The sequence below is a fragment of the Hypanus sabinus genome, chromosome 8 (genome assembly GCF_030144855.1).
Source record: "Hypanus sabinus isolate sHypSab1 chromosome 8, sHypSab1.hap1, whole genome shotgun sequence".
In the NCBI taxonomy this organism is placed as follows: Eukaryota; Metazoa; Chordata; class Chondrichthyes; order Myliobatiformes; family Dasyatidae; genus Hypanus; species Hypanus sabinus.
This window is the reverse complement of record NC_082713.1, coordinates 116,648,841-116,670,843: the sequence shown is the minus strand read 5'-3', so window position 1 is coordinate 116,670,843 and position 22,003 is coordinate 116,648,841. Positions and strand designations below refer to the sequence as shown.

The 22,003-nt window shown below is 41.5% G+C and overlaps 1 protein-coding gene across 4 annotated transcripts in view; it reads left to right on the top strand.

Moving 5' to 3' along the window:
- The window catches only part of tmtc3 (transmembrane O-mannosyltransferase targeting cadherins 3), a 135,825-nt gene that overhangs the window by 88,516 nt on the left and 25,306 nt on the right, over window positions 1–22,003 (top strand). For all 4 annotated transcript variants that reach the window (XM_059977647.1, XM_059977648.1, XM_059977646.1 and 1 more), the window contains 3 exons: window positions 16,639–16,759; window positions 20,367–20,478; window positions 21,568–21,671. In XM_059977647.1, the coding sequence (XP_059833630.1) occupies window positions 16,639–16,759; window positions 20,367–20,478; window positions 21,568–21,671 (337 nt within the window). The remainder of the gene's footprint in view (window positions 1–16,638; window positions 16,760–20,366; window positions 20,479–21,567; window positions 21,672–22,003) is intronic.

Here is a 22,003-nt window from a genome sequence, read left to right as displayed (position 1 = left end):
TAGATGTATGCACACAGCATTCATAATGGAATGTCATTTTTTTAAAATTTTCCTGAATCAAGATTATTTAATGTCAATTCCAATGCACAAGAGTAAAAGAGAATGAAATAATTGTTACTCCAGATCCGGTGCAAAAGAAAAAAAACACAATAACCCAATAATAATAAAGAAATACAATAAATATAAATAAGTAAGATTTCTCATATACATTGATTGTCTGGCCATAAATTGGTGCTAGGTGCAGAAGTGGCTGTAAGTAAGGTGTCTGATAGGAAGTGATAAATTATGGTGGTTGGGGGTGTGGGGGGGTGGGTTAGTGAATGGAGGTGTTAATAAGCCTTACTGATTGGGGAAAGAAACTGTTTTTCAGTTTGGTGGACTTGGAGTGGGTGCTATGTAGCCTTCTCCCTGACAGGAGTGAGATAAATAGTCCATGAGCAGGGTAGGTTGGATCCTTGTTACTGGGCCTTTTCATGTGATCTAACAAATCAGCGTTGCTTCGTATAATTCAAACTTAACCAATCCACTGCAGCATTATTGGCTCAGTGTAGAAAGCAGATAGTGACAAATTAACGAATTTTCCCTGAATATTTGTGGCAGAGAAAACTGTCGAATTATGGGAGAAAAAATAGAAGTGGTTCTGACAAGTCACCTTCCAACACTGAGATTAGGACAGCCAGTCAATAAAAAAAAGATAAAGATTAGATTTATTTGTCACATATACATTGGAACATACAGCGAAGTGCGTCACTTGCTTCAAATCAAATCAGTGAGGACTGTGCTGAGGGCAGCTGGCAAGCGTTGTCAAGGTTCTAGTGCCAACACAGCATGCCCACCACTCACTAACCCTGACCCTTGTGTCTTTGGAATGTGGGAGGAAACTGGAGCACTCAAGAGGAAACCTATGCAGTCAAGGGAAGAACATAAAAACCTCTTGCAGACAGCAGCGGGAATTGAAATCATAGAGTGCTTTCAAAGAGCCAGCAGAAAAACAATGAGCCAAATGGACTTTCAAATGAGAGCAATGTGTGATTCACGAGCCTTATGATCGTTAATGAGTCGCTTCTGATACCAGGTTTGCAGACATCCAGTGATTTCAGTAAAAATATTAAAGTGAATTCAGAATTTGGTGGCAGTCTGGCTTAATGTTTTGTGCTTATTAAGAACAGTGAATTGACAATATAGGGAACCAAAATAATTGGTTATTTTCCCCTGGACTTCATTAGTGTCTGTTTCTTACTCTATGTAAATGGATTACACTCAAAATAAGTTTTATGTTGCTATAGATTCATCATACCACAGAAAATGTATTCCCTTGATGACAGGAGAACAAGGGGAGATGTGACAGAGGCATAAAATTATGGGAGTGTATAGATAAGGTTACTACAAGCATGTTTTTTTTCCCCACGAGATTGAGTGAGACGAGAACTAGAGGTCACAGGTTCGGGGTGAAGGGAAAAATATTTTAGGGGAACATGAGGGGAAACTTCTTCACTTAGCGGGTGGTCTGCGTGTAGAATAAGTTGTCAGCAACAGAGGTGGATGTGGGTTCGATTGAAACAATTAAGGGAAGTTTGGATGGGCATATGGATTGGAGGGATATGGAGGGCTATAGTCCAGATGCAGCTCAATGGGATTAGGCAGATTAACAATTTGGCACAAGCTAGATGGGCTGAAGGGCCTACTCTTTGCTGTTTGCTCGATGTCTCAATGACCTTAAGCAGGACCATCAGGCTAACTAGTCCATGCCAACAAAGTGTCTTCATGAGCCAGATCATTTTACCTGCATTTAGCTCAAATCCCTCTAATCTGAGGGTTCCCAACCTTTTAAGCCATAGACCAATACCATTAAACAAAAGGTCCATGGACCCCAGGTTGCAAACTCTTGTTCTAATCAGTTCTATCCGTGAATGTCTTTCAAGTATTGTAATTGTACCCATCTCTGGCAGCTTGTTCCATGTACCCACCATCCTCTATGGACAAACTTGCTCCTCAGGTCCCATTTAAATCTCTTCCTTCTCACCTTAAACCTATACCCTCTAGTTTTAGACTCCGCTGTGCTGGGAAAAAGACCTACCATCCACCTGATCAGTGCCCCTCACTGTTTGTTTTGATTTTATAAACCTATACCCATGCTGCAGGGAAAACTGTCCCAGTCTATCCAGTGCATCCAGAACATTATAAACTCAGACAGCTCAGTCATGGGCACTAGCCTCCCAACCATCAAGGACATCTTCAAAAGGTGATGCCTCGGGAAGGCAGCATCTGTCCTGTAGGCCCCTCACAATCCAGGACATGCCCTCTTCTCATTATTACCATCAGTGAGGAGGTACAGGAGCTTGAAGACCCACATTCAACATTTTAGGAATAGCCTCTTCCCCTCCACCATCAAATTTCTGAATGGTCTGTGAACACTACCTCATTATTTTGCTCTTTGTTTTGCACTACGTTTATAGTTTGTATTTCGTATACAAAATATCAGCATGTGGCCAAGTGGCTAAGGCGTTGGTCTAATGATCTGAAGGTCACTAGTTCAAGCCTCAGCTAAGGCAGCATGTTGTGTCCTTGAGCAAGGCTCTTAACCACACATTGCTCTGCAACGACACCGGTGCCAAGCTGTATCGGCCCTTGTCCTTGCCTTGGTCAACATTGGTGTCGTGGAGAGGGAAGACTTGCTGCATGGGCAACTGCTGGTCTCCCATACAACCCTGCCCAGGCCTGCATCCTGGAAACTTCCCAAGGCGCAAATCTATGGTCTCTGGAGACTAGCGGATGCCTATTTATACTTCGTATTTCTTATAGGAATATTTTATCATTGCTCTGTACAGTTGCCACAAAGCAACAAATTTTACAACACATGACAGTGATAATAGATTTGATGCTGACGCTAGTCAAGACTCAAATCTCCAGTCCCAGCAACATTCTTTTGAATCTTTTCTGGAAATGCACGGCCACAGGGAGAACTCTGCAACTAGCGGCGGAAACTGAATCCCAGTCTTACAGCTGGCACTGTAAAGCATTGCGGTCATCACTGTGTTACCATGTTGTCCTTCTAACGTTGTTGCAACAGATAGTAGAATTTATTTCTGCCCTGTGAGCATTCCTGTTTTTTTTTAGTTGTACATCAGTGACTTTATGCTGTGTATTAGTTCCTGGTCAAAGTCAAAAGATTGCTTTCTGTCCTTCCGTTTACGTGGGATGAGGCATCTGCTTCCTTTGGAGTTTAGGGTCAACTTGACGTTCACAAGTTGAAGTTGAAGTTGAAGGAAAGTCACTTGTCTAGACAACAGATGTTCCTGGTAATTGTGACAAGAAGGTGGGCCAGAGGCTTCTGCTTGATGAATAGAGACATCATCTTGCAAGGAACTGGGGCCCATGGGTAAACTGGGGCTGTCAGATTGCCATTCACACTTAAGAAGCTGCTCGAACTTATTCAAGCTTACTGTGAATAAATAGGTGTGACTAAATTAATGGACCAACATCCTGAAGCCTGGGTTGTTGATGTAAAGACATGGGTTTGAATTCTACCTTGTCAGTGAAGAGTTGAATAATTTTTTAATTGGAAAATACAGAAGATTAAGAATGTACATCATAATATTGAAACATACAGTGACGTGTGTCATTTGCGTTAATGAGCGACGCAGCCTCTAAGGATCATTGTGCTTCCAGCATCAATGTAGCCTGATCAACGTAACTCTAACCTATATGTTTCTGGTATGCAGGGCACCCATAGGAAACTCACAGGATCTCAGAGAACAGTCTGCTTCCAGAGAGTGGTGGGAATTGAATCCTGTTTGCTGGCACTGTAATAGTGGTACACTACTATAATAAAATTCTAAGATGTTACTGATGAAGCTACTGGAAAAGAAACTGCTGAAGGAACTGAGCAGGGTCAGACAGCATCTGTGGAGATGGGTCGGGGGGGACAGTGATTGAGGTCTTGGGTCAAGACCCTCCACCAGCATGAAGTGTTGTATGCGGTTCGGGTCACCCACCTACAGGAAAGATAGAGTGCAGAGAAAATTTGCAGGTATTTTGCTGGGACCTGAATTGTAGGAAAGGATTGAGTAAATTAGGATAAATTGAATAAATGAGTCTTGACGAAGGGTCTTGGCCCAAAACGTCGACTGTGCTTCCTCCTATAGGTGCTGCCTGGCCTGCTGCGTTCCACCGGCATTTTGTGTGTGTGTTGCTTGAATTTCCAGCATTTGCAGATTTCCTCGTGGTTGGTTGAATAAATTAGGAGTTTGTTCCCCAAGGTGTGGGAGGGTGAAGGAAGGTTTGATGGAGGTGAGCAGCATTGTGAGGGTATAGAAGGGGTGGATGCAGGCAGGCTTTTCCCCCTGGGGTTAGGTAGGATTCGAACTAGAGGTCGTGGGTTGGAGGTGAAGAGTGAAATGTTTTGGAGGAGCCTGGGGGGAGAACTGCCTCACTCAGGAGGGGGGTGTGGAGCGGGCTGCAGACTGCAACATTTGGGAGAGGTTTGAATGAATGCATGGGGAGAGGGGTTGGGTTGGAAGGCTGAGTTCACTGCACTGAGTTTGGTGTGAGCTAGATGGGATAAGGGGCCTGCTTCAGCTCCATGGTACTCTCAGGGTTTCAAACCAAAACTTTACCACCACAGATGCTGCTTGACCCACTCAGTTCCTTTCTCTTAAGTCCTGATTTTTAAAAAAAATCCATTTGGTTCCAGGTAGCCACTTAGCTTGGGAATAACCAAATGAATAAGAGTTAAAAACTGCTGCCAAAAGGACAGATATTAGTGGACTGGGAGCTTTCAGCATTTAACCCAGATTCTTGCACTCCACAATGTTGTGTTTGGAAGAGGACAATTCAGGCCAGTAGGACTTCCTGTACTTTTTGTCTGGTTTTGCCTGATTAATTGTTTAAAGCTGTGCATGGCCTGTGATTTCATCATATTCCAAACATAATGCAGTACAAAGTGAAAAGCAAAAACAGCGAGTACAGATCAGATTTACCAGGATACTCCCTGGATTGGAGAGTATGCCTTGTGAGGATAGGTTGAGTGAGTAAGGCCGTTTTCCCTTGGAACAAAGAAAGATGAGAAGGACTTGATAGAGTTGTACAAGATGATAAGAGGTGTAGATTGACTGGTCAGCTAGAGACCTTTGCAGGGGCAAAAGTGGCTGATATGAGGGGTCATAAATTTAAGGTGATTGGAGGAAAGTAGGGGGAATGTCAGAGATGGGTATTTCACACAGAGTGTTAGGTATGTGGAACACATTACCAGAGGTGGTGGTGGAGACAGATAGATTAGGGACATTTAAGAGACATTTAGAAAGGGACATAAAACTGGGTGGCAATGTGGGAGGAAAGGATTAGATTGACCTTAGAGTAGGTTAAAAGGTCAGCAGGAAATTGTGGGCTTTCGAGCCTGCATTGTGCTGTATGTTCTGTGTTAGAATACAGTTAGAGAAAGTGCAGGTTTTGCAGGTACTGGGGCCATGCTGAGGTAGATTGGAAGTAACAGTACAGTACTTATGTTCAAAACAAACGGACAGGTACATTGGCCTTTATTTATAACTTGGAAATTACCTTTGGGGCCCAACAAATCCATGCAAGCTCTATGTGAACCTTCTAGCATTGTACCATCACTTCCCCTCTGCACGTGAAGTTGACATTGGTTAGAAGAAGTTCTTTAATCATAATCTTGAATTCTTCTAGATGGACTGTTTCAGTTTTCTTAAACTTTAAAGGTGAAGATATACTCAATTGTTAGGCGATTTGTCTGCAATATTCAGGTCAGCATAAAGGTTGTGGCATTATCTCATAAAAGAGTAAGGGTGTCTTTTCTGGTGTTCTGGCTAAAGATTATCCCCTAATCTGCATCATAAAACACAAGCTATCTGAGCATTATCAATCTGTGGTTTTTTGAGAGATTAAGTTGTGCAAATTTATGACATGCCTATGACTGTATGCCAACAATATTTCAAAAGCTTTCATAGGCTAGAAAGTGCTTTACAATGTTCTAAGGTAAATAAAAACACAATCATCTGTTTTCTCCCTGCAGAGGAAGTACCTAAAAATTGTGCTCATCTTGAGCATTGCTGGAAGGACAAATTATCACCGGAAAAAAATTGGGCAAGCACCTTCCCAAACATTAACCGATTCATTTTTGTGATCTGGATCTGGACATTATTAGAAGGCTGCAAGAGTCATAGAGCTCTACATCAGAGAAACATGCCATTTGGCCCATCTGGTGTGTACTAAGCTATTATTTTGCCATGTACAACAGGCATAGGAGCAGAATTGGGCCTTTCGGCTCATTGAGTCTGCTCCACCATTCCATCATGGTTGATTTATTTTCCCCCTAAATCCCATCCTCCTGCATTCCCCCTGTAACCTTTGACCCACCCCCCCTTACGAATGAAGAAGCTATCAACCTCTACTTAAAATGTATTTAATGATGTGCCCTCCACAGCTGTTTGTGGCAATGAATTCGACAGGTTTGCCACCCTCTGAGTAAAGAAGTTCTCCTGATCTCTGTTTCAAAAGGACTTCCTTCTCCTCTAAGGCTGTACTCTCTGGTCCTAGACTCTCCCAGTATAGGATGCATCCTCACCACATCCCGCTGTCCAGGTCTTTCAATATTCTGTGAGTTTCAATGAGATACCCTTCATTTTTCTGAACTCTGGTGATTACTAGTATGAATCAGAATCAGAATCAGACTTTAATCGCCAAGTACCTGTGCACATACAAGGAATTTACTTCCGGCAGATGTTGTCTCTCTGCTCATAACATCAAATGATCAAATGAAGAGCCATCAAATGCTGTCATTAACCCTGTCACTCCTCTAATTATTCTCAAGAACCTCCTCTGGACTTCTCCAATACCAGTACATCTTAGATATGGGGCTCAAAACCACTCACAATACTCCAATTAACCTACTAACCCATGCAACTCTGGAATGTGAAAGGGGCCTAGAGGAAATCCATGTGGTCACTGGGAGAACTCCTTACAGACAGTAGTGGGAACTGAAACCAGGTCGCAGCCACTGTAATAGCATTTTGCAATCTTTTACAGTAGCCTGTTATTTCCTCAAAATAATTCCAACAGATTTGTTAGTTAAGATTTCCCCTTAAGGAAGCCATGCTGACTTTGGCCTATTTTATCATGTTCCTCCAAGTACCCCAAAACAAAAAGCAAATACAAAGGAAAGAAATGAGAAAGAAAAATAATAAATAGCAATAAAAATGAGAACATGAGATGAGGAGCCCTTGAAGTTGAGTCCATAGGTTGTGGGACCAAGTAATGATGGGGTGAGTTAAGTTATCCCCTCGAGATCAAGTGCCTGATGGTTGAGGGGTAATATCTGTTCCTGGACCTGGAGGGTTGGATGCTGAGGTTCCTGTATCTTCTTCCTGATGCCAGCAGTGAAAAGAGAGCATGGCCTGGATAGTGATCAGCCTGGATCATAGATGCTGCTTTCCTGCAACAGTGCTCCATGAAGTTGTGCTCTGTGAAGATGGCGAGGCAGCATCGGTGGAGGGAAATTAGTGGTCGATGTTTCAGCCTACATCAGGATCCTTTGATTAATTATTATATCCCTCTGGATGTTGCCTGACTTGCTGAGTTTCTCCAGCAGTTTCTGTGCGCCACTCCAGGTTTCCAGCACCTGCAGAATCACTCATGTCCCCATTGAATGAGTCTGTGTTAACAGACAGACAGACATACTTTATTGATCCCGAGGGAAATTGGGTTAAAAGGACCTTGGTAACCTTTGCTGAACTGGGAATGACTTGTGAGGTCAAAATTTGGTTCATAGGTTGATGCCGATTGGTCAGTATAGTTTATTACTTATCAGTCCTTTGTGATTTGATACAACAATGTTTGCTGGCACATTTCGGAGGGTATTCATGAGGAAACTACATGGCTGTGGCCTAGGAGTTGCTTGTAGATCAAACCTAGTAAATGTATCAGATCTCCTTCCCTGAGCGATATATTGGAATTGGTTTATTATTGTCACCTATACTAACATACAGTGAAAAGCTTGTATTACAATGCACTGAGGTTAATTAAGGTAAAACAATAACAATGCAGAATAAAGTATAACAGCTACAGAGAAAGTGCAGTGCAGGTAAACAATAAAGTGCAAGATCATAATGATTTAGATTGTGAGGTTTAAGTCCATTTCATCATACAGTGGTCTGATAACAGTGGGATAGAAGCTGAGCCTGGTAGCATGTGCTTTTGGGCTTTTGTATCTTCTGTCTGATGGAAGAGATGAGAAGAGAATGTCTGGGGTGGTTGGAGTCTTTAGTTATGCTGGCTGCTTTATTAGTCAGTGAGAGGTATAGAGAGAGTTCATGGAGTGATGGTTCTTTTCCATGATGTATTGAGCAAGGAAAACAATAACAGAATGCCAGATAAAGTGTTGCAGCTGCACCGATACTGCAACACAGGTAAACAGGAAGGTTGATTGTGAGGTCAGAAGTCCAACTGGATCCTTGATTTCCTCATTTGCAGACCCCAGTCAGTTCAGATTGGCAACAACATCTCCCCCACAAACTCCATCAGTACAGGTGCACCACAAGGTGTATACTTAGCCCCCAGATTTACTCACTTTACACTTATGACTGTGAGGCTAAGTACAGCTCCAATGCCATATTCAAGGTTGCTGACAACACCACTGTTGGCCAAATCAAAGGTGGTGATGAATCAGCATATAGGAGGGAGATTGAAAATGTGGCTGAGTGGTACCACTCTCTCACTTGATGTCAGCAAGACCAAGGAACTGATTATTTACTTTAGGAGGAGGAGACTGTAGGTCCATGAGTAAGTCCTCGTTGGGAAATCAGAGGTGGAGATGATCAGCAACTTTAAATTCCTCAGTGTTATCATTTCAGAGGATTTGTACTGGGTCCATTACAAAGTGCCATTACAAAGAAAGCACAACAGCGCCTCTACTTTCTTAAAGGTTTGTAAAGATTTGGCACATCATCTAGAACTTTGACAACTTCTCTAAATATGTGGTGGAGAGTTTATTGATTAGTTACAACTCAGCCTGGTACAGAAACGCTAATACCCTTGAACGGAAAATCCTTCAAAATATAGTACTTCAGTGCTTCGTGGGTAAAGCCCTCTCCACTATTGAGCATATCAACACAAAGTACTCTCACAGGAAAGCAGCATCCATCATCAAGGACCTACCATCCAGGCCGTGTTCTCTTCTTGCTGCTGCCATCAGAAAGAAGGGACAGGAGCCTCAAGAACCACACCCCTAGATTCAGAAAGAGTTATTACCCTGCCATCATCAGGCTCTTGAACCAGAGAGGATAACTTCACTCAGCCCATCGCTGAACTGTTCCTGTTCCCGCAACCTATAGATTCATCGTTCAAGGACTCTTCATCTAATGGTCTCGATATTTATTGCTTATTTGTTCATTTATTTATTATTATTATTTCTTCTTGTTTATTTTTGTATTTCCACAGTTTGTTGTCTTTTGCACATTGGTTGTTTGTCCATTCTTTTGGGTGCAGGCTTTCATCAATTCATCTGATCTGTTCTTGACCATTCATTATACCTAACTACATACCAGTGAAGCTTCTCTAAATCCTTCTTGCAGTTCACACTGCTGTGCAATTTTCTCTTCTCAGCAAATTTGAATTTATTGTACTTGACACTGCCATCTACAGCACTAATACAGAGTGTGAGCACCCCCTAGTTACAACCTCTCAACCTGAAAATCACCTGCCTTTTCATACTTTATCTGTTCATCACTCCTCAGAGTATGCTGATATATTACCCAATAGCATGCTATTTTACTTTGCTTAATAACCTTTTGTGTGGTGGTTTATCAAAGATCATCTTAAAGTCCAAAAACAACTCATTTGCTGATATAATTTCTCAGTCATAAATCCATGTTGACCTTACTTAATCTCATCATTATCTTCTAAGTACCTTGTTATCACACTTGTCCTCTTGATATCAGACTAACTGTTGTGCCATTTCCTATCTTTCCCTATTTCTTCTATAATGTGGTTAACAATGCTGCCTTCCAATCTGTGAGAGTTGTTCTGAAAGCTGTGGAATTGGAGAAAATGACAGCCCATGCATTCACTACCTCACGGCCACCTCCTTCAAAGCTGTGAGATGCACATTATCATGTTCTTTGCAATGCTTTCAAGCCCACTAATGTCCAACATACCGACAATGCTAGAGGAACTCAGCAAGTTGGGCAGCACCTGTTGAGCATTTTGTGTGTGTGGTGCTCAAGATTTCCAGCGTTTGCAGAACCTCTTGTGCTTATGTTTTGCTACTAATTTCCAATGCCACTTCTTTTTTTCACTATTATTTCTTTGAATGAATTTATTCCAGATTCTTATTCCAAAAGTGATGCAATATGGGTGGAAAACACAAAATGCTTTTGCAAGTTGGGTGACAAAGACCAAGATGACCTGATGATAGTTTTGTTTTCCTCATCACTTTGAAATTTCTCTGTCTGGTTGACCTACCTACAGTCTACATCTACACTAAGGAAAGCTGCAGTGAGTTTACCAACATGTGTTTGCTTTGGGAAGCACATTCTAGGCAGAGTAATATTTTGGCATAGATTAGATGGGCCAAGTGTGTTATCTTTGCCCCATCTAGTCTATACCAAAATATTCTGCCTAGACCCATCGGCCTGCATCCTGACCATTTCACTCCATACCCCTCCCATCAACATACCAATCCAAACTTCTTTTAAAAGTTGAAATCGACCTCACATCCACCACTTCTGCTGGCAGCTCATTCCACTCTCATACCACCCACTGAGTGAAGGAGTTCCACCTCAAGTTCCCCTTAAATACTTTATCTTTCACCCTTAGCTTACAATATCTAGTTCTGGTCTCACTCCACCTCAGTGGAAGCAGCCTGTTTGCATTTACCCTATCTGTGCCCCTCATAACTTTGTATACCTCTTATCAAATCTCCCCTCATTCTCCTATGCTCCAGGGAATAAAGTTCTAACCTATTCAGCCTTTCTTCATCACTCAGGTCCTTAAGTCCCATCAGCATCCTCATAAATTGTTGCTGTACTCTTTCAATCTTATTGATAACTTTCCTGGAGTTAAAACACCAGAACTGGACACAATACTCCAAATTAGGCCTTGTTTTGTCCTGATGAAGGGTCTTGGCCCAAAACGTTGACTACTCCTTTCAGTGGATGCTGCCCGACCTGCTGAGTTCATCCAGCTTGTTTGTACGTGGTTATTTGACCACAGCATCTGCAGTGTACTTTGAGTAGACCTTGTTTTAGAATGACTTAGAGAACAAACAGTTTTTGAGCCCATGTATTGGCCATCTGTAATTATCCTGAAAAGTCATGGATTATCAAGTGTGTTGACCTGCAGTCTATGATAGTGCTTTGAACTTGAGTTGAATAGAAAATTGGGGAAAACACCCAACTTGTTTGTTAATTATTAACATTACTAACTTTAAAGTACATACAATGTTGAGTTGCATAGAATTTATTAGCACAGAGTTGGAATTGGTAAATATACTCGAGGGCTAAAGCCTAGTCCATGTTATGGTGTATGCCTATCCTTATGCCCCCATTTCCTTCAACTCCTCTACTTATCCTGCTTTTTCTTAACTTTATCCTGAACACAAGAGATTCTGCAGAAACTGAAAATCCAGAGCAACACGTACAAAATGCTGGAGGAACCGCCCACATTCCATAAGCTCTTAAACCTCATCTGTTGGTAGAGATAAGCATTAGGAGGCAGTGGCCTAGTATGCTGACCTGTTGAGTTCCTCCAGCATTTTCTGCCTGTTGCCCTCACAATTCAAAGTTCAAAGTAAAGTTATTATCTATATGCATATGTCTGAGCTTCATTTTCTTGCAGGTATTTACAGTGGAACAAACAAATACAATTAATGAAAAACCATACACAAAGACTGACCAAAAGAAGACAAACTGTCCAAATACAATAAACAAATAATATTGAGGTCATGAGTTGTAGAGTCCTTGAAAGTGAGTCCGTAGCTTGTAGAATCAGTTTAATATTCAGCTGAATGAAATTATCCACAATGTATCAGGAGCCTGATGGTTGAAGGGTAATAACTGTTCCTGAACCTGGTGGTGTGGGACTGGAGGCTCCTGTACCTCCTTCTCAATGACAGCAGCGAGAAGACAACTACACTGTTTACCCTAATTATTCCCAGTGGTCCAATTATAATGGAAGTTTTCTGCAATGAATGACTTTGCTCTGACGCAGACAAATCCCTTCATTATACAGTTCAAAGAATGACTCATTCTCTACAAAGCAATAGGATACCATTTGGTCCCTTATGCCTCCAGCAACTTCCAATTGGATGATCTTATTACTCTCATTTTCCTCTCCTTATTTGCCTGTGTCCCTATGATTTATTTTCTCAGACAGGAATCATAAACTCCCCCATTGATTGGTTTGCCATGTTGCCTCCCTATGCTTATCGCTACCAAGGGATGATGTTCAGGAGCTTATGGAATGAGGGAGGGAACCAGAGCATTGGCTGGAAACTCTCACAAATCCCAAAGACATCTCCCAGGGTTCTTGGGGCTATAAGGCAGCAACACTAATTACTAATTACTCTGTGCATAATTCGCACATTTGTTCTGAAATGAATCCCTTGCTAGAAATTTGGTTCGGCTCATTAATTCGCATTACTGTCTTTGTTTCAAGTACTCCATCAAAATTGACTGAAATGCTTTGTAATATAGTAAGACATAAGAGTAAAATTAGCCATCCGTCTTGGCTGATTTTTTTTTTATCTCTCTGAACCCTATTCTCCGGCCTTTACCCCTTAACTTTTGGTGCCCTTACTAATTAAGAACTTATCAACTTCCACTTTAAATATACCCTACCTAATAACTTGGCCACAGGTACATTACCTTCTGGCTAAATAAATTCCTCCTCACCTCTGTTCTAAAGGGACTTACTTCTATTCTGAGCCTGTTTCCTCTGATCCTGGACTCCCCCACTATAGGGAACATACTTTCCACGTCCACTCTGTCTAGGCCTTTCAATATCTGTAGGTTTCAAAGAGATTACAACCCCACCCCCACCAGTCTTCTAGACTCCAGCCAGTACAGACCCAGAGCCATCAAAGGCTCCTCATAAGATAACCCTTTCATTCCCAGAATTGGGACCCTTCAGTAAAGTATTAGTGAATCCTTTCAGTCTAACTGGGTAGCCTCCAACCTGATGTCATGAATGTTGATTTCTCTTACTTCTGGTAATTTCTCCTCCCACTCCTCTCTTGTTCCTCATTCTGGATCCCCTCTCAACTGCCCATCACCTCCCTCTGGTTCCCTCATCTTTCCCTTTCTCCATGGTCCACTGTCCTATCCTATCCTATCAGATTCTTGATTCTTCAACCCTTTAGCTCTTCCATCTATCACCACCCAGCTTCTTATTTCCTCCCCCAGCTACGCAGCTTTTCTATCATCTTTCAGATTGCTCCTCTCCTTTTCCCCCACCACATTATTCTGGTGTCTGCCCTTTTTTCTGACCAGATGTAATAAAGGATCAAATTTATATTCACCACATACACTTACATGTATTAGGAAATAGAAGGATCTTGGCCCAGAACATCGACTGTTTATTCCCCTCTGCAGATCCTGCCTGGCTAGCTGGTTCCTCCAGCATGTTGAATGTGTATGTGTTGTTCAGGATTCCCAGTATCTGCAGAATCTCTTGTGTTTGTGAAACACTATAAGTTTTTTATTCAGTGCAATGTGAAAGGAACAGTGCAGTGCCAAGCGATACTGTTCTTGAGATCCAACATAAATACATTGCCTTTTCGATGTGATGAAGTTCCATGGCACTGTTTGGAGAGATCAACAGCCCCTGGACAGCGTTTCCCCTGTATTCAGGTTCACCAGAAATGAATTAGTTGGTCCTTTCCATCACTGCCTTATGCTCCACGTTATTTAAAAGATATTTGGTGCCTTATAAATTCAGCTTAAAAGCAAGCTTAAAAACATTCACACAATGTTGTCTGTTTGGGGTACCTTTTCACCTCAAACTAATACTGCTGATCAGTGAATTTATTTAGTTGGTTTGTCTTCGTATCTTGAGGCTTTGACTCTGCACTAGCTAAATGACAACATTTGGATCCTAGGAATAATCAGAGCTTGCATTTGTTTGGGCCTTCTCCAAACATCAGCATTGCTAGAGCACCTTGCAGGTAGTGAAGGATTTTGCAGTACTGTAATATGAGAACGAGGCAACCTTCATATTCACTTCTCATTATTAAACCCAGTTTACACTTGCCAATGTTCCCACACAAAAGTGATGGTGATTGAAAGATGAATAAAGTCAAGGCAGTAAGCAGAACCCCTTGCCCATGTTGATTCTCAGGCCATTTCAATGGACTGATTTACACCCACCTTGAAAGGTGGTTAGAATCTGAGAGCAGTACAACACAGAAACAAGCCCTTCAGCCCAGCTGATCTGTGCCGACCATGGTGCCCACCAAGCTTGTCCATTATCTCTGTTTGGCCTACATCCCTGTAAACAACTTCTATCCACGTACTTATCCAAATGGCTTTTGAATATACCTTCCTCTTCAACTTTTGGTAGCAGCTCATTCTACACACGCTGTGTGAAGAAGTTGCCCCTCGGGTCCCCTGTTAAATCTTTCCCCTCTCACCTTAAACCTGTGCCCTCTAGTTTTTAATTCCCCTTCCCTGGGAATAAGGCCATGTGCACTATGTCCCTTATGATTTTGTACACCTTTGTAAGGTCACTTCTCAATCCCTTACAGAAGTTACTTTATTGACTCTATAATGAAGATGAGTGTTTAGTTGTTGTTTCGTTGATTCTGTATATTTTCAAAGTAACTTTATTATCAAAATATATGTCACCAAATGCTCCACTCAGATGCATTTTCTTGCAGGCATTCACTGTAGATACGCACAAAGACAGAAACAACCGATGTGCAAACAAAGACCAACTGCAAATAAAAAAAAATTACATAGTGGATTCCGGTTAATTGTGTCACCTGTTAATTGGGGCAGCCACTTATTTGGGACACCATGCTATTTAATTGGGACAGGAGACTTGCCGAACAGTTTCTAACTAGTGTCAGTTGTGTGGCCATTGGCCACTATGCTATGTTTAGTGCCAACAGCTTGTAAATTGCATCAGCTGTGTGTGCTTCTGTTACGTTAATATATTTAGCTCAAGGTGTGCGTGCCAGTGGACAATATTTAATAAAAGTCAGAGGAACTGGTTAAGAAGCTGGGTCATGAAGCCAATGGATTTGGGAATCATAAATAATTTAAATAGTAACTGTGGAAAGTTAGTCAACCATATTTTTGAAGCATTTGAAGAAAATCTTCAACAACCGAGGAAGTGAGTGGAAGGATTATCCTATTACAGTTAGTATAGTTTGTCACTAATAGTTGTTGAGAAACTCAGTTCAAACTGTTTTGCTCACTGATTTCAAGCATTCAGGCTTGGAGATGCCAGTAACAGCCGGGAGTGAAAATGCAAGATCTCACTACTTCAACAAATTTGAAAGTGCAGAGAATTTGAAAGTATTAACAATCATCTTGAATGTTGCAATGAACTGAAGACTTGGAGGATGCTGTCATCTAAAGCATTGTATCAAAACACCAAGGCAGGAAATATGAAGATGAGGAAAATGAAAAAGATGACACATTTGAACTTAAGCTAGTGAAGGCGCAGGATGCCAGGAAGTTAATTGTTGGATAGCAACACTGCTTCATGAAAGAAGACAATGAAGGTAGTTCATTATTTGCACTAGTTGTCTGTGCTGATTTTGTTCATTTATAATCAATCTAAAGAATACAGCAGCGTACACTGGATGAATTCCTCTACTGATAACTTACTTGTTAACTGCCCATTCTGCCGCTGGCAGTTAGGGCAGGAATGAAGTTCCTCCATCTCTGGTAGTGCTCAGGGCTTCTTTCATCATTCAGTAGCTTCCGCTTGGTTTTCATTGTTGTCTGTAATGCAAGTCCAGGATGAAGATGCAGAAATACAAGTGCAGAAGAATTCTTCATTGCTGTTTCTGTAATAAGTTTTTTTTTTCACCAGTCAGGGTTGTTAGCCCTGAGCTGAACCCCATAACCTGGAGAACTGGTGGAGCATTCTCATTCTGGCCTCTACCCTTTGACCTGTTTGGGATGGATGACCCTAGCAAGAGCCAAAGCATAAAGGCCTGACTCCAGCCAACATAGCTCTCCAGGTCATTGAGGCATAGAATCTTCTAAACCCAGCAACAAGGTTGTGGTCCTCTTGGAGGTCTGTCGATAACTATTAGGGGGCAATACATTTTATAGTACTATAGCAGTGTTGATGGTGTTATAATTTCTGTATTTCATTTAACTATTTGTTACTCAGCTAAACAGTAGGTTTTCCTTTTTATACCTTTTTTAATCTATGAAACTAACTAATGGAGCAGCTGCTTAATTGGGCCAAAATGTACTGGTCCCAATGTGTCTCAATTAGCCAGAATTCACAGAAAGAAAGAAAGAGAGAGGGAGAGAGAGAGAGAGAGAGAGAGAGAACACGAGAACGAACGAACTTGAGTTGTAGAGTCCTTGAAGAAGCCTGATGGTGGGGGTGCTTGATGATGAATGATGACAGTTCACTGACCAGTTTCATTTTTTTAAAATTTAGGTACCTAAAGAAGCTTTCTTGGATTTGTTTGATGATTCTACTTATCACCCATACCAGTAAGACAATTTACCGAAATTGGGACTGGAAATCAGAGTACACCCTATTCATGTCTGGTCTGAAGGTACAATCACAGTTTACCTGTAATGCAACTAGGAACTAAACCTACAAACAAGATGCTGGATGAACTCAGCCCATCAGGCAGCATGTGTGGAGGAAAATGGACAGCTGATGTTCCAGGTCGAGACCCTTCATTTGGACAGAGGGTCTCGACGCAAATTATCAATTGTTCATTCTCCCCCAGAAATGCTATCTGGCCTGTAGAGTTCAGATTTAGATTTAGGTTTATTTATCTCACATACAGTGAAATGTGTTATTTGCATTATCAGCTAACACACCCAAAGACGTGCTGGGAGCAGCTTGCAATTGTTGCCAATTTAGCATGCCCACTGTGTTCAGTAGAACCATGTTCCTTCAGCATCTTGTTTGTTCTCCAGATTCCAGTGTCTACAGTCTCTTGTGTTTCCATTAACTAGGTCCAGTACCAAGAGTACGAGCTTGTGATTTTTAAATTTTCTAATTCTTGAAATGATGTCCTAATGGTTCTTGAGTTTTTCCTTTTAAAAAGTGTTTATTTTACTCTGCTGTTTAAATAATGGATGAATCTGAAAATATGGGCTGGTGCAAAGAAGTGACGTGGAGGTAAAAGATAAGCCAGAATCTTATTGAACGTCAGAATGGGAAGGGAGGGATGGATGACCCAGTAGGAGTGTATGACTGATGGGCAGATGGAGAGGAAAGAAATTGTAATAGGTGCCAGGGTTGAGGGTGTGTTTGTTTGGAAAGGAGCAAGGCTTTAAACCACTACATCAACTGAAAGAGTTGGAAGCACAGCATGGGAGTTATCCTTGATGACCTGGCAAATATTTTTCCACAGATGATGTTACTTAAAATTGGGTGAGAAGGCCATTACTACAAAGCCACTTGTATGAGTTTGTTGTGTATAAATTGGCTGTTTTAGTACATATAACAGTACTGTACAGGAACAGGCCCCCTCCCACGCCAAGCAGCCTTCAGTGTTGCCAGCCATGATACTGATTTAAACTGCAGGTGGTCCGTCTCTCTCTGCTCCAGCCTGTCTAAATGGTGCCATAGTGGTTAGCGTAATACTGTTAAAAGCACCACCACCAGGGTTCAGTCCCTAACTCTAATAAACCATTAGGCGGCGGCATGGTAGCGTAACAGTTAGCGCCATCTGTAAGATCAGGGTTTGATTCCCACCTCTGTCTGTAAGGGGTTTGTATGTACTCTCCATGATTGCATGGGTTTATTCCGGGTTTTCTGTTTTCCTCTTACATTCCAAAGACATACGTGATAGTAGGTTAATTGGGTGGTCTGTTCCTGTGCTGCATCTCTAAATAAATGTGTTTCTTAAATGTTAGAATATTATAACTTTGTTTCCTATGATGCAATAGTGCTTCTTACTGATGTGCTTTCTGGTTGTAAGGTGTCTGAGACATCCTGAAAGGGTCACCAAATTCACTGGACAATGAACTTGTATTAGAGCCCTGCTGATTCAATCGTGGAAACCAGGCTGTCTCAGTGTTCCATAAGGAGTGATGGCCTTGGCATGCCTGCTTTAGGAATTGACTTCAAATTTCAAGAAGTTATGTTGCAGTTTTATGAACTTGTCAGGCCATATTGGAACATTTTGCCTTCAGTGCTGGTCACCCCATTATAGGAAGGTTAGAATCAGAGAGCATTATAGCACAGAAAAAGGCTCTTTGGCCCATTCAGTCCATGGGAACCATTATTGAGTCTAGACACATCAACCCACATCTGAAACATAGCCCTCCACACCCTTTCTATCCATGTACTTATCAAACAAATCTCTTAAATGTGCAAATCAATCAATCCCACATTCACCATTTCCACTGACAGATTGCTCCACACTCACACCATCCTCTGAGTGAAGTTCTCCCTCAGATTCTCTTTAAATGTTTCACTTTTACCCTTACCTGATGACCTCTAGTTCTAGCAGAAAAGGCCTGCTTGCATTAACCCTATCTATAATTTTGTATAACTCTGTCAAATTTCCCTTTATTCTCCTATGCTCAAGGGAATAAAGCCTTAATTTATTCAACCTTTCCCTATAATTCAGTTCCTCTGGTCCAGAAATATCCTTGTAAATTTCTCTGTACTCTTTCAATCTTATTGATATTGTTCCTGTAGCTAGGTGACCAGAACTGTACACAATACTCCAAATTTGTTCTCTCCAATACTTTATTCTATTTCTTATGCTAATTTTTCACAACTTCAACATGAAGGCTCTAAAGATAGTGCGAAAGAGATTTAACAGAATGCTGCCTGAATTAGGAGACTGGAGAGTTTGGACAACTGTGAGTTGTTTTCTCAGGAGTAGTGGAGGTTGAGAGGAGATCGATGGAGTTCATAAGATTATGAGAGGCATGGGTGGACAGCTATTATCATTCTTCCCCCAGGGTTGAAATGTGTAATACCAGAGGGAAAGCATTTAAGGAGATCAAGTTTTTTTTTACACAGTGCCTGAAGTACACTGCCAAGCGTGGTGGTGAAGGCAGATCAGAGTTATTAAAGAGGGCACGTAAACATGCAGGGAATGAAAGGATATGATGTGGGCAGAAAGGATTTCTTTAGTTGGTTATTCGATTAATAATTTAATTAGTTTGCACAACATTTGTGAGCCAAAGGGCTTGTTTCTATGCAGTCCGTGTGCTTTTGAGTGCTGAGTCTCAGGTACGAATCCATAAGCCTTGCTTCTGGAATGTTCTGATGGTGTTGCGACAGCCTGCTTCAGCTAAAGGTCTTTGAAAAATTACAACCAACACAACATAAGGAAGTGCTGGTCAAGATGGCACCAAGCTGCGGTCTCTATCAAGGCTGTGGCTCAGTCTTATTTGTCTTTTATAAGTTTATAGGGTTGGTTTTGGGGATAAAGTAGGGAGTTAGTGGTCAGGTTAGGATTAGAGACAAGAATATGGGGGAGTTAGAGGTTAGATTAGGGTTCAGGGACAGTGAAGTGGAGAAGTTAGAGGTCAGGCCAGAATCTAGGCCTCTGCTTTACATTTGAAAGCTTGCAACATGGATGGGTGACGAAGGACATCCGTAGTCTAGACCTCTACTCTGCATTCAAAGGCCAGTGACGTGGATGGTTGACAAAGGACATTTAGCGTCCAAGCTTGTGCTCCATGCTTGAAAGCCAGGGGTATAGATGGGCAATGAAGGACATCTGGAGTCCAGGCCTCCACTCTGTTCAAAGGCTAGCACCACAGCTGACCTCCACTGTGCTCCTGATTTCCATTTTACTGTGTTCAATTGCAGAAATCAGGAGGCCTGACCCAAGCACTAGAGTCCTGCTGAAGGGTTTCGGCCCGAAACGCTGACTATACTCTTTTCTGTAGATGCTGCTCGGCCTGCTGAGTTCCTCCAGCATTTTATGTGTGTTGTTTGGATTTCCAGCATTTGCAGATTTTTTTCTTGTTTACAATTGTACAAATTCCAGTTCCTTTTACTCTGTAATAAGTTGTAATTTTGATTGCTCAAGATTATTCAAACTGTGTGTACTTTGGTTGCATGAGTAACCACGTGAGAATGTGAGTATGATATTGTTTTACTTCAAAGAAATTGTTTTCGGATTTAGTGAGCCTCAATAGGTCTACTCAAAAACTGAGAAAATTCAATTCTTTTCAAAGGTCAATAAAAATAACGCAAAACTTTGGAATAATGTAGGACATGCTTTGGAAAATGAGCATAACTATGGAAAGGCATTGAAGTATTTTGTGCAAGCCACAAGAGTTCAACCAGGTAACGACTTCTCAGTTCAGTTGCAAAATGCTTCTTGGAACTTCCCTGGGTGTATCATTTTTTGTGGTTGTTGGCAAGGGATTGGAAATGGATCGCTTACAACTTTGTTTGAATCAAGTATGTGGTATCTTGGCATATCCACTTTCACACTGTGGGGAGGGTGGACATTGGGGCCTAATTATGTTGTGCTGCAGAATGTGACCCTGGAAAGCTGGTCCAGAATGAGTTAAAGATATACACTCAGTAGCCACTTTATTAGGTACCTACTGAACAAATAACGTGTATGCTCATGGTCTTCTGCTGCTGTAGCCCACCCACTTCAAAATTTGATGTGTTGTGTGTTCAGAAATGCTCTTCTGTACCCCACTGTTGTAATGCGTAGTTATTTGAGTTACTGTTGCCTTCCTGTCAGCTTGGACCAGTTTAGTCCTTCTGCTCCGACCTCTCTCATTAACAAGCCGTTTTTGCCCACAGAACTGCCACTCACTGGATGTCTTTTTTGGTTGTTTTTTGCACTGCTCTCTGTGAACTCTAGAGACTGTTGTACATGACAATCCCGGGAGATCAGCAGTTCTTGAGATACTCAAACCACCAATCATTCAAATGTCAAAGTCACTTAGATCACATTTCTTCCCCATTCTGATGTTTGATCTGAACAACAACTGAACCTCTTGACTACGTCTGCATGCTGTTATACTCTGAGATGCTGCCACTTGATTGGCTGATTAGATATTTGCATTAATGAACATATGTACCTAATGAAGTGGCCACTGCATGTATGTTCACTGCATGTTTAACTATTTTTCTTATATTCTTTGCATTACTTTGGGAACTGGATAGTTAACTGCTGTCAGTCATGCATTTGCTCATGTTTCAAGTTAACTGCTTTAGATTATTAGTTTTGCTTGTCTGTCTCAAATAGCAGTAACTTGGAAGCCGCGGTTATTTAAACTGAAAATTTCATGTTATGTTAAAGGCTCCAACCAACCTATTATTAATGCACATTAACTTGGATGAATGTAAGCACCTGCAAACTATTGATTTATTTTGCTAATATAATGTTTATTGTTCTGTATTTTTATCTTAAAGATGACATTGGTGCCCATATGAATGTTGGAAGAACTTATAAAAACCTGAACAAAACCAAAGAAGCAGAAGATGCCTACATGCTGGCCAAATCTCTTATGCCGCAGGTATGTTGAGTATTTAGGTAGTGAGGAACCTACCAAACCAAAGACAGATACATGTTAGACCAGGCATGGGCAAACTACGGCCCGCGGGCCATATGTGGCCCGTTAAGCTTTTTAATCCGGCCCGCAGAACTTGATGAAATTATATTAATAAACCTTGTTAACGTTTTTTCCCCGCAATTCTGGCGTTTTCCCAATAGATGACGCACTCTATATACATTGACCTTTGTTGAGGTGCATCGTGTTAGTCCACATTTGAGCTTTACTCTTTGTTCAGCTCGACCTATTTGTATGAACAGGTGTTCAGCGTCATGAACATCAACAAAGCCAGCCAC